Source organism: Sinocyclocheilus anshuiensis, unplaced genomic scaffold (genome assembly GCF_001515605.1).
Source record: "Sinocyclocheilus anshuiensis isolate Anshui unplaced genomic scaffold, SAMN03320099.WGS_v1.1 scaffold1365, whole genome shotgun sequence".
Classification (NCBI taxonomy): Eukaryota; Metazoa; Chordata; class Actinopteri; order Cypriniformes; family Cyprinidae; genus Sinocyclocheilus; species Sinocyclocheilus anshuiensis.
In genome coordinates this window covers 838,335-850,664 of record NW_015551032.1, presented here as the reverse complement: position 1 = coordinate 850,664, position 12,330 = coordinate 838,335, and the positions used below count along the sequence as shown (strand labels likewise).

The 12,330-nt window shown below is 36.5% G+C and overlaps 1 protein-coding gene across 1 annotated transcript in view; it reads right to left on the bottom strand.

The window, feature by feature from the left end:
* Window positions 1-12,330, bottom strand: part of LOC107661219 (extracellular matrix protein FRAS1-like) — a 133,051-nt gene that overhangs the window by 49,174 nt on the left and 71,547 nt on the right. The window contains exons 16-23 of the mRNA XM_016450718.1: window positions 11,112-11,252; window positions 10,362-10,502; window positions 8,854-9,021; window positions 5,480-5,620; window positions 5,221-5,364; window positions 2,798-2,953; window positions 1,085-1,231; window positions 863-1,009 (exon numbers count right to left, since the gene is read on the bottom strand). Coding sequence (XP_016306204.1) covers window positions 863-1,009; window positions 1,085-1,231; window positions 2,798-2,953; window positions 5,221-5,364; window positions 5,480-5,620; window positions 8,854-9,021; window positions 10,362-10,502; window positions 11,112-11,252 — 1,185 coding nt within the window. The remainder of the gene's footprint in view (window positions 1-862; window positions 1,010-1,084; window positions 1,232-2,797; window positions 2,954-5,220; window positions 5,365-5,479; window positions 5,621-8,853; window positions 9,022-10,361; window positions 10,503-11,111; window positions 11,253-12,330) is intronic.

Genomic DNA, 12,330 nt, shown 5'->3' with positions numbered 1-12,330 from the left:
CACCCACACACACACACACACACACACACACACACACCCAAATACTCAAGGGACAAAAATGAATCTCTATCTCCTTTTGATCTCCTCTGTAAATCCCATCAAAATGAAAGAAAGGTCTCACGGTATGGGGTCTATGTTCAACATCCAAACCACTTCGTATTAAGATCTGAACACACTCACAATTATTAACAAATAATCTTCTCTGCAATTACTCTTGCTAGCGTCTTCATAATGATCCTCTGTGAAATATATTTGACCTTATTTATTAGAATTGGATGCATCCTCTTTTTCCCAGCTGTTCTGTGTGAGTTTAAGTATGTATGTTAGATATAATGTACTGATGGACTGGACAGATTTTAAAATACCACGTATCATACATTTGCCAACTTTGTAAGTGGTTACAGAGAAAAACTGGTCATTCCGTCAAACTGGTCATTCCGAACACAACAAACTCATGCTGAAACTTGCACCTTGTTGCTAAGGAGACGCTTGACAAATGAAAACAATATGTGTTCAAAAATCACCTCAAAATATCAAACATGTTTGAATTCATAGTCTGAAGCTAAAAAATCAGAGTCTGGATCCATCATACACACTATGACTTTTTGAGAGATCTGTGAAGTGTATTCCAGCCTTTATATGAGGATCAAAGGAACAAAAAAAGTTTCTGAGCAGTTCAAAGGCAATGAATACAACAAACATACAAATCAAAGAATCATGCTTATGGACAAGTAAAACTAATAGTGTAGTTTAACAATACAGGATTAGTAATTTAAATAATGGATGACTGTATCGGGAAGGAAATGAGGGGTAGTTTCTAGTCTAAACGAAGATTAGACAGTGCAACCGGGCTGAGACTCACCTCTGCATGTGCGTGTGGTGGTGTTCAGGTAGTACTGATGAGCACAGCTCTCATACTGACACTCCCCAAACAGAAGCACTTTAGCTGGATTGCTACACGACGTACACACACCCGCCATCTCACAGCTCAGACATTGAGCGTCACACACTGAAACACACACAATAATCATTTAATCAATACTTATCAGACAGACAGATGCACTTTAAGTAAAGGTGTACCTACTTTGGCACACCCTGTTTTCATCAGCGTAATATCCATTTGGACAGCGAGGGCTGCAGAGACCTGATGGGGCCAGAACCTCAGGGGCCAAACAGGAAGTACAGGAGTGAGGACCATCCCCACTGCACTCCTCACAGGAAGAGTGACATTCTGGAGAACACAGACACAGGACAGTAAGAATGAAGACTAGACAATTATGTCAAATGTTTCTCAACTTTAAATACAAGGAAAGCAAGCAAGGCTTCATTTACACCTTAATATAATACTATATTATGCAAAGGTGTACTATATATAAACTGTGAACTGGTGTTGTATTTAATATGTGTAAAAGATCCAAACAACTGATTTAGACAGGACAGATAAAGGTTATTAAATCCTTAGAATCTTGAAAAACAGAGCAACACTTCTATTAATTTTGACATTTTAATCAGTGCTGTTGCCAAGGACATTCACATTTCAAGACAGCATTATAAAGACAGAAGACTTAAAAGGAATACTGTTGACATCCTACACTTGTACTCAGAAATTCCCATTCACATATGACTTTTAGTCTGCTGACAACTTGACATATCACCTTCAAACAGGCCAAAGACATTTGACAATGCTAAGTGCAAGTAAATTGCATTAATGGTCTTTTGCCTTTAATGCACATAGAGCGTTATATATGCACATTTGCATTTAAACACTTTTGTGCACATACACACTCCCTTGATATCACACGAGAACCAGGCAATTAAAGAAGGTCATAATAGTTTATAGATCACATCAGCATCTTAAAAGATTCTGCATTAAAGCCGAGCACTATATCATACTCCCTAATAAAAACAAATGCACCGTCTCATCTACACTGTCAGCAAAGAAGCCACTTTCAAAGCATCACAGGTAATTGCATCAGGGTTATGAAAACAGAGGCTCCGGCTATATCACATTGAGAGATCATGTAGAATGACAAACTAGTGCATAAAGAGGATGCTGGTGCTAAGATAAGATGCTGTGTGAGACTGATGATGCTCAATCTACATAATGAAACTTAATGCTGGAAATAAAGCAGCACACGGTTTTCTCAGAGGAAGACAGTTAGATGATGTTGAAAGATGGAATGAATTATCATTGTGTGATGCAGATTAGGGATGCGCTTGAACATACTTTGAAAAGCTTATCGCCAAGGTTGCGAAATCACAATGAATTAATCAAAATAATCATTAGTTGCAACCGTACAATTTACCGTTTGCTCAGAAGGCCTACTTTTCAGATTCATTTATGACTATAAATAGCGAAGCTTCACTGCTCCCATTATTTATTCATAAATATGTTCTAGATGTCATGTGAACATGTTGATTCTTAACTTTTACTTGAAAATAATTAAATCTGATTTCATGCATTAATCTTACACTTATACACATTAATGTTTATAGCATCACATATTGCCACTGCATTATCTCACAAATTCATCGCAAATCACATTTTTTGTACATTATAATTAGAATACAACATGATTTCCTATATATTAGAGCATAAACTTAATAAGTGACTCTAGAATAAGTAATATTTCTTAGTAACAAATTTGATGTGTGTTGTTGCTTGATCTAGGATTGTTCTGCATAATAATGCAGTGGGTCATATGTAGCCTAACGAGGGTGAGATTAAAATTCTGTCTGTACGCATCTGGTTGTGGGAACGTGCTTCATTTTTTACTCTGAATTCATTTTAACTTACCTTTGCAAGCTCTGTGCCACCGGTAGTATTTGGGTGGGCACTGTGGTACACAGTGATCTCCCAGCAGCAGCATCCTGGGAAACTTACACCACAAACACACAGTGCCAAAGCCAGAATGCAGGTCTGCCACACACCGCTGGCATCCCTCCTCACACTCTGATAGAGAAACAAACAGACGGAGAGTATATATTGTATTATCATTATGCATATCCATAAGAAAATCCCGATGTGAAATGAAAGAAAAAAAGATCTTATCGGATTCTTATCCTGAAAATGTTCTAAAGGTGTAAAAGTAAACACTGTGTTATCTGTATATCCTCTCTCACTCCTTATCAGCTGTGAGAACAGACTGGCTTCATTGCCATGGACACGCTGAGGTCACTAACTATAAAGAGATGCATATCAACCAATGAAAATCCTCGATGGCTCTTTTCTCAGGCTCACTGATGATATGCAGGCTATGAGAGAATGGTACAGATTCTTTGAATTATACACATAGTTCATGCTTTATTGACTCATATAACAAGATCTAAACAAAAAATTAGGCCTGTGAAATGTTTCTGAGGAAAAGCAGTTACTCAAACAATAAATAAGTGATGCTGTAACCTTCACCACATAATAAAAATAGAAGCTCTGACAAATTGCAAAAAAGAGAATAAGGTTATTATTATAAATGTTATAACATAGGAAACAGAGTATATTTCAATTGTTGACAATAACAAATCCTTCTAACTATTGTCTGTGGATGTTTCATGTTTTCAGATAAACCACATATACTTTTAGATTTCAATGTCAAAGTCTTTCTGAATGATTCCAGTAGCACTTTTACAACAGCAAGCAGATATGTATAGAACATAAACTCACCCAAACTGAGCCATTTCAATATTAGTCCTCAAGCTTCCGTTTAAGAGCCTTTTATTGTTATATAAATCATACAGGTCACCTTATAACAACATCACAATACAGGTTTACACCAGTTTTAGGAAAGTTTCACATCAGATGCTTATGAAGAATGATTTTAAATGACCCATATTTTCTAAAAAGAGCGGTAACATAAGCATAAATAGGTTTCATGATGAAAAATGTTTTAGTGATCTAAGATAGCTGTCAATATCTCTATTGCAACCACACTACCATTCAAAAGTTTGGGGTCAGTCGGACTTAAATTTATACATTTTATTTAGCAAGGATGCATTAAAATAAACAAAAGTGGCAGTAGAGACTTTTCTAATAATGTTACAAAAGATTTTTATTTCAAATAAATGCTGCTTTTCTAATTTCTCTCTATTAATCAAAGAATCCTTTTAAAAAAGTATCACAGTTTCCACAAAAATATTAAACTGTTGATAATATGTAAGAAATGTTTCTTGAGCACCAAATCAGCATATCAGAATCATTTTTAAGTGACGTGACATGTGGCCAAGTATGGTGACCCATACTCGGAATTAGTGCTCTGCATTTATCCCATCCAAAGCGCACACACACAGCAGTGAACACACACACACCGTGAACACACACCCGGAGCAGTGGGCAGCCATTTTTGCTGCGGCGCCCAGGGAGCAGTTGGGGGTTCAGTGCCTTGCTCAAGGGCACATCAGTCGTGGTATTGAAGGTGGGAGAGAGCGCTGTACATTCACTCCCCCCACCTACAATCCTTGTCGGTACGAGACTCGAACCCGCAACCTTTGGGTTACGAGTCCGACTCTCTAACCATTAGGCCACGACTTCCCCAAAGAAAGTCGTGGCCTAATGGCCTAATGGCCTTTTGAAGGATCATGTGACACTGAAGACTGGAGTAATGGCTACTGAACGTTTGTCATGACAGCGTTTCCGGTCATGAAACTCTGAAAGTCTCACCTTTTAATGGCAAAAATCCAGTAATCCAGCTTAAGAAATGACTGCTCTCAGCCCTAAAGTCAAACTGAATCTAAAGAAGAATTTTAAATTTATTGTTAAATATTATATATCGCAATTTGTTCTTTTAATTTTTTTTAAAACTGTGTTTGTGCCTGCTTTGACTGATAGTCACGTTTATCTTCTAGTGTAGAAGGACTTTCTAAAGCAATTTCACCTCTTACTGCTTCCTATTTGTTTCCTCATTTTTATTGCAAATCCTCCTCTTTTTATGAAACACAGACTGGTATTTCAACCACATTTTATTAAGACCCAAATAACAGGATAACAGTATTGGCCAGTTTCAGGAAAAAAAACAAAAAAAAACACTCGGAGCACATTTGACCGTACTCTTGGCATTGACTTTACAACAATAGCTGACATGCCCTTTGAACAGCAAATCCTCTCCTAGAGGCAAAATGTGCCCATTTGACACCTTAAACCCAAACTGATGCAATGTCTTGAGATCAAAGGTGTCACTTGGAAGAATTTGTTTTGGTGATGGCCTGGGAAGACTGATTTTCACTCACCAATGCAGTATCCTACAGCATTCAGGTACTGGCCCTCAGGGCAGCTGGTTCGGCAGTAGCCGTTATGTAGACTGGCGTGGGCCGGACAAGCAGAACAGTCAGCCTGAGACGGGCCCGTACACTCCTTACATGATGAATGACAGGCTGAAAGGAGACAAAATAATGAGCACAACATTACATTCAAAAAAGTATCTATTGAATTGTATTAATCCACAGGGAAACTGGCTTCACAACAGAACAGAATAACATCCAAAAACACCTTGGCAAGTACGGTCCTGAACATGGAAACCATGGGGACATTTATCGAGACACTGCCCTTGATGAAGGACACTGGGACGTATACAGGAAGTACAATTCTGGAAACTTCCACCAGAGCAGCCTGAACATGAGATGTGACATTCTGAGAGAGAAAAAGAGGGAGAAAGTGATATTAGTCATAGTCTTTTTTTTCATAGTTTAAACAAATTTAAACTCTGTACCAGATACCCCAATATAATATAAAATAACATTACGTAACGTAACAATATAATTGATCACAAATGTCAGTAAACACTTTTACATTGATACAAAAGATTTAGTTTTCAAATTAATGCTTTTCTTTTGACCTTTCAGAATCAAATAATCCTGAAAAAAAAAATAACTTTTTCCACAACAATATTAACCAACTGTCTTCAACATTAATAATCATAATAATAATAATCACAAATGTTTCTTGAGCACAAAATTGACATCATAATTGCTGAAGGATCAATGGCTGATGAAATCCAGCTGTCATCACAGGAATAAATGTTAAAATTATACTAAAATACAAAGGTCTTTTAAATTGTAATAATACTTCAAAATAATATTGCTTAACTGTTTTGTAATCAAATAAATGCAGCCTTGTTGAGCATAATTCATTCTTAAGACTTTTCCCCAAAATTTAAAATTTTAAAGATTAAAATGTTTTAATAACAGTTTATATAAATGTAAAATACTGACATACATAAAACTTTCATAAGTGAGCACTTCCACATCACACATCACAGGGCTCAGGACAGCTGTTTTGTAGCAATGATGCTCAATCTGCCTTAAAGCTGTATATGTAGACAAAACGCATTTGCTCTAAAAAGGCTGTCAGTCAGAGAGCTGAGCCATGTGCACACAGCTAAATGAAAGCAGTGGGCTCCAAAAAGAAAGCCTGCCACTGGTGTGTGAAGTCTGGACTCGTCTCCACTACTCTACCAGATTAAATGTGAGAGACTTTGGCAGACACATGCAGACAACACATGCACAAACACACATAATCACTGGAAAACACAAACATGCAGAAGCCCTTGACAATCTTCTCGATTTGGAGTAAAGCCCTTAGGACACAGGTGTCAACAGCCATCCTCCACTGTGACCCAAATCATCTGATTGTCTTTAAATTATTTATCTGTTCAGCCAGGTTTCATTGTCAATCAGAACAAAAGGGCTTGTCTACCCCGTAATTCAGTACGTTCCCCAAAGAAGAATAGTAGGTGTGCTAAATACTAACCCAGGCAATCTGTATTCTATTGAGTGAATGGGAGACAGGGCTAAGCTTTCTTTTAATGCAATTCAGACACACAATAAACATGCCTAAAGGCCTCACATATTGATCTTTTTTTTTTTAAATGACATTTTAAACCCATGGGGTGTGTTTTGAAATGAAGCCAGGATATTGGGAATGGTACATCAGTTTTGAGGTGAGCGTTCACAGTGATGGGCTGAATTCTTTAATGCACTTTTAATCGATTTTTAAACTCACACCATACTGGAGTCTGAGATATGATACTGCTGAATTTGTGCTTAAAAATAGTTGACTTATTTTACTCACATTTACATACAATTCCAGCAACTATTTCTACTTTCAGTAACAAACTATTGCATGAAAAATCCTATAAGGTATTTCGATCCTTTTGGACACTCAAAACCTGACTTAAAATGTCATTAGATATTAACTTCAAATTTCCTAATCATCTTTGCATTTACCTTTAATCAACTAGTCTCCAACCGGTAACCAACTAGGCTCCTTGCAATAACCTTTAACCAGTTGATTTAATATGTTAATGCAAAAACATTCACATATTTTAAAATGTAACTTAAGCATCCAAATACTTTTTGGGGTCACAGTTTATAAAAATGTATGAATCAACATTCCGTGATATTTCTAACTATTTCAATACATACTAACTAAGGCTCTGTTATAGTGCAATAAGGATTAGCAAAGGTTAGTAAAGGTTTTAATGGTTGCCGACAAAAATAAATAAATAATAATAATAAAAAAGTATTCAAAAAAATATATATTCCAATTTAATTATTTATGGTTCTCATCACCCTATTGTGTGAGACTAACACAAAGACACATACAGAGGTCTGCAGAAAGACTAACTTTAGAGGGTTTTACAGATTGGAATTTCCTCTGCATGATATCTGATCCACACACATCCACACACACTCATCCACACACACTCCAGACAAGTAGCCCTGAGGAAGCTCAACATTGTCTGAGCATGCTGGCTCACAACACAAAGGTCTTCATTGAAGAAAGAGGCACTTGTCATTATTCTAGCAGTAAGCTTCATGACAGTGGACCCACTGAATAAACAGCCCACTGGCCACTTTCTCACTGCTTCGAAGTCAACTAAAACAGTAATATTTTTAAATGAATTGGTAACACTTTACAATAAGCTTTAATTTGTTAATGCATTCTGTATGATGTATTATCAATGAACAATAACTTTAAAGCATGTATTAATCTAGTTTAATATTAATTTCTAGATACGTATATTAATACATTTTTTACATTTTAAGATGTACGAACAAAAATTATTTAAAAATGAACAACAGTATATTTATAAAGTAACATTAACCTAAACATGCTTAAATGATATACATAATGATAACATTAACCAACTGAAAATCATTTATCTAATTAAATATTTAATTATGGAAAAAAAACAAAAAAAATTAAATAGAGAGTATTCTGACTAATAAAAATGCATAGCATTTCACGGTTAGTTTTATACACCATATTTGACATGGACTGGAGCCAGTTCCATATCTGTGAAGCTCTCAGCATGTGGGAACATCATAAATACAGAAATGATTCACTGTGCAAAATTCAGATACCATTCAACTGTAAATTTTATTCAGTGCTGTGGGGGTGAGGTGTTGGTGGTACTACAGAAAGCCTGCAGTCCTTTATGAATATGCTACAAGCAGATGATGTCATACTTTTTAGTGCAATTAATTTTTTGTGTTCCTGTATGATGGCTCACACCCGCACTTTTTTTTCGAAAGATCAGCTTATTCTTTTAATTTGCAAAAATGTCATTCTTAATCCTTTTTGGCAGGATTTGGTCAGGATTTCAATTTTAGATGAACCGCGTTCTCCAAAGGGTGTTTAACATCCTGTACAACAGCCCTGGTGTATCTGGAGTGAACTGCAGATCTTCAGTCATCAAGGATTAAGACTTTGGGAATAACTAGAGCAAACAACCTGCAGTGTGTCACTCAACACGATGGCATGCACATCGTGTTGCTACTGAGCTACTGAGAATTACAAATGATAGCATGTGTCTTCATCTTCAGAGAAAAATATAAGAATATGTCTTCTTGTTTGCTCACCTCTGCAGGTCTGATCTGCATCAAGGTAATGCTGTGGCCTGCAGGCAGACATACAGGACCCGTGAGAGACATGCCCATTCTGAGGCTGCATAACCTCTTCCTGTTTGACACACTGCATGCAGTCTGAGAAATCCGGACCCACACAGACCCTACATGATGCATGACACCCTGAATAGAGAAGGAAATGTGCTGAAAAAAGTTGAAAAAGTAAAGTTCATAGACACATGAATGCACAAACAGCTTTGCATCTAAAAGGAATGTCTCTTTGACTTTAACTGACCTTAATTTATGCTTCATAAAATTGTTTTAAACTAAACCTAAATTTTAGTAATTTAATTTTATACCTCATAAATATAATTAGACAATTTACACACTTTAAAGGAACACTCCACTATTTTTTAAAATAGGCTAATTTTCCAACTTTCCTAGAGTTAAACAGTTGAGTTTTACCGTTTTCGAATCCATTCAGCCGATCTCCGGGCCTGACGGTAACACTTTTAGCTGTAGCTTAACATAGATCATTGAATCTGATTAGACCGTTAGCATCTCGCTCAAAAATGACCAAAGAGTTTCTATATTTTTCCCATTTAAAACTTGATTCTTCTGTAGTAACATCGTGTACTGGTTAATTGCATTCCGGCTGCTTGCACCCATGGTACGGCAGCAAAGTTCCTTGATTATTATGCCGGAATGGGAGTATAGTTCCTAGCCATATCATCACAGTTGAAAATGGTAATGAATTGTGGAATCCGTGATACAGTGTGTTTACAGCCTTTGTTTGAAATAGAAATCTTTTGTAACAATGTGCATGACTAAAATTTTTTCCTTAATTTAATGAATTTTTTATGAATAAAAGCATCCGTTTCTTCAAACCTTTGAAGAGTAGTGTATATTTTTCTCTCTACAGCCTCACTACAGTGCAGATATATTTTATATCTACATACAGCATATCTAGTCTATAACACACACAATTCTATAAAAGAATAGTCTGAATCTCTACACAGAGTCAGAGAAGGTTATCTGTATTCAGGACACACACACACTCACCTGCAATGCAGTACAGATTGACATACCGGGACAGGGGACAACTACACTTAAATGGCTACAGGTAATACATAACACACTGAACAAAAACCCTCATTTTCCACACTACCTTACAATGCGATATATTATTATGCTTGTATGTATGTATGTACGTACCTACCTACCTACCTACCTACCTACCTATCTATCTATCTATCTATCTATCTATCTATATTCAATTACATGCAACTTGTCCCTCCATTTAGTTGTGGGTCTCTTTAAAATTCAGACCAAATTTAAAATCCATTTTTAATGATGCATTGCATCATTTAGTGAGCAGTTGAATCAAATCGAATCAAAGTATTACCCTAGAATTCTTTAGGACAGCTCATCTATGATCTATCCTCTTTTATCATGACCCAGTTTTCACCACATAACTATGTAACAGTGGGAGGAATATCAGAGTTTTGTAAATGCAGTCGTACTGTGACAGTGTCCCCCTCTGGAGAACAGGCCCTCTCCGCAGGACTCCACACACTGGCCTTGGTTCAGGATGAGAGACTTTGAGCAGGAGGTGCAGTGAGACACAGCTGGCCCTGAGCAGGATGCACACGAACTGTGGCAGGCTGGAAGAACAACAGAGGCATAGTTCAGGAGGTGAGAGCAAAAATAACCAACCTGGACCTCTTGTAACCTATAACCTTTCAGATCCAATTTCATCAAAGTCGGTTATCAAAAACGCAACTTGTCTTGTTTGAGTACTTTAACACATCTCAAGTACTGGTACTGTGGTCGTTTTGCTACTTCAGAATGTCCTCTCAGCACTCAACTGCAATTATTAGCTACCACAATGCATGGACTTTCTTATAATTGCTGGTTAGGTAAAAAAGTGCCTGCCAAAAACATAAATGCAAATGGACTGTACACCAGAGGATTAGGCTTGACTGTATTAATATATCATTTAAAACTCAAAATCATGCATCAAACTAACATCCAGACATGACAATTTTCTAACCCATGTGGTTTTGCTGAGAAAACGTAGGTAAGACATTTCAAGGGACTGACTCCAAATGACAGGGAAACTTTCCAAAGAATCTTCTCTGGCAAAGAAAATGGGTTTCAGAATGAATGGTTTTTCAATTCTCTAGAAAAGAGATTGATGAGTTTCTGGTTGCCAGTAAACCTACACGGAGGTGTTGAAAAACATATTAAATGAGCAAAAGAAAACTTTTCACCTTGGCAATGGCCATGGTCATCCTTGTAATACTGTGGTGGACATTGTGGCACACATTTCCCCTGATGCAGTGCATGTTCAGGGGGGCAGCTCATGCAAGTGGGGTTGTCAGGTTGACAGGTTGTACAGGAAGGGTCACAAGCTTCAAAAGGATATAAAAAATATGTTATAAAACATTGTATATACAGTATAGATATATAAAGAAGACAACCAACATTTGGTTTAAAGAACTATTAAAACCTCATGACTAAAACATTACAATCAAAATGAGAAACAATCACATTCAAAAAAGAACAAATGAATGCAGAAAAGCCTCAGGACTTTCAAAGTCAGCAAGCTGATGCAAAATGTAAAGTGCTCAAACCACGAACTATTTTTACCCAAAGTCAGAAACACAAAAAAAAAAACTCCCAGCAACACAATTCTCTCTTATGTTAAATAGACAAGCTGGATCTGTGGAGCTTAAGTTCTTTCACTGTAAAATAGACATTTAGAGTGTCATTCTGCATTTGCTGTAGTGTTGTCAAGGTGAAGCTTAAATGTATTCGACGTGACATTTTTGAAGCAGGCTTTTGTCTCTACCTGCCAAGATATTATCATCAGCAGTGGTAAGACAACGAATAAGGCCATTGACAATGCTATGACAATCTAACTAGTAAATGCTACATCCATCCAATACAAAATCAAAATAGTTACTATTTATATTATATAAATATATATATATATATTATAAATAATATTAAAAAAAAGTATTGAGTGCACTGTAAGGTTGGAATACACTATAGACCTTTTACAATTTGAACAGATTTTAAAACAATAGGGATCATAAACTTGCCACCCAGAAAAACAGTGCATCACTAAACGACTGTGGGTCACATACACTACGGGACATTCGCAATATTCTGCACACAACAAACACACGCAGAAACATATGCGTTGTTTATAGGAGACGTATGACAAATAAAAACAATATGTGTTCTGTGCTTGATATCCTCTGACTGGATGGAGTCATAATATGAAGCTAAAAAACTAAATCTGTGCCCATCATACACTGGCAATTTTCTGTAAAATCTATCAATTCCATCTGCCCAAAACAAGCGACGACTACTTCAGACTGCAAATCTGGACAAAATCTGTGCAAAACTGGGCAAAATGCCAAGCTTAGTTGTGAAAAAAACACAAAAGTTTAATTTCAAACAAACATTTTACTCAAACATTGT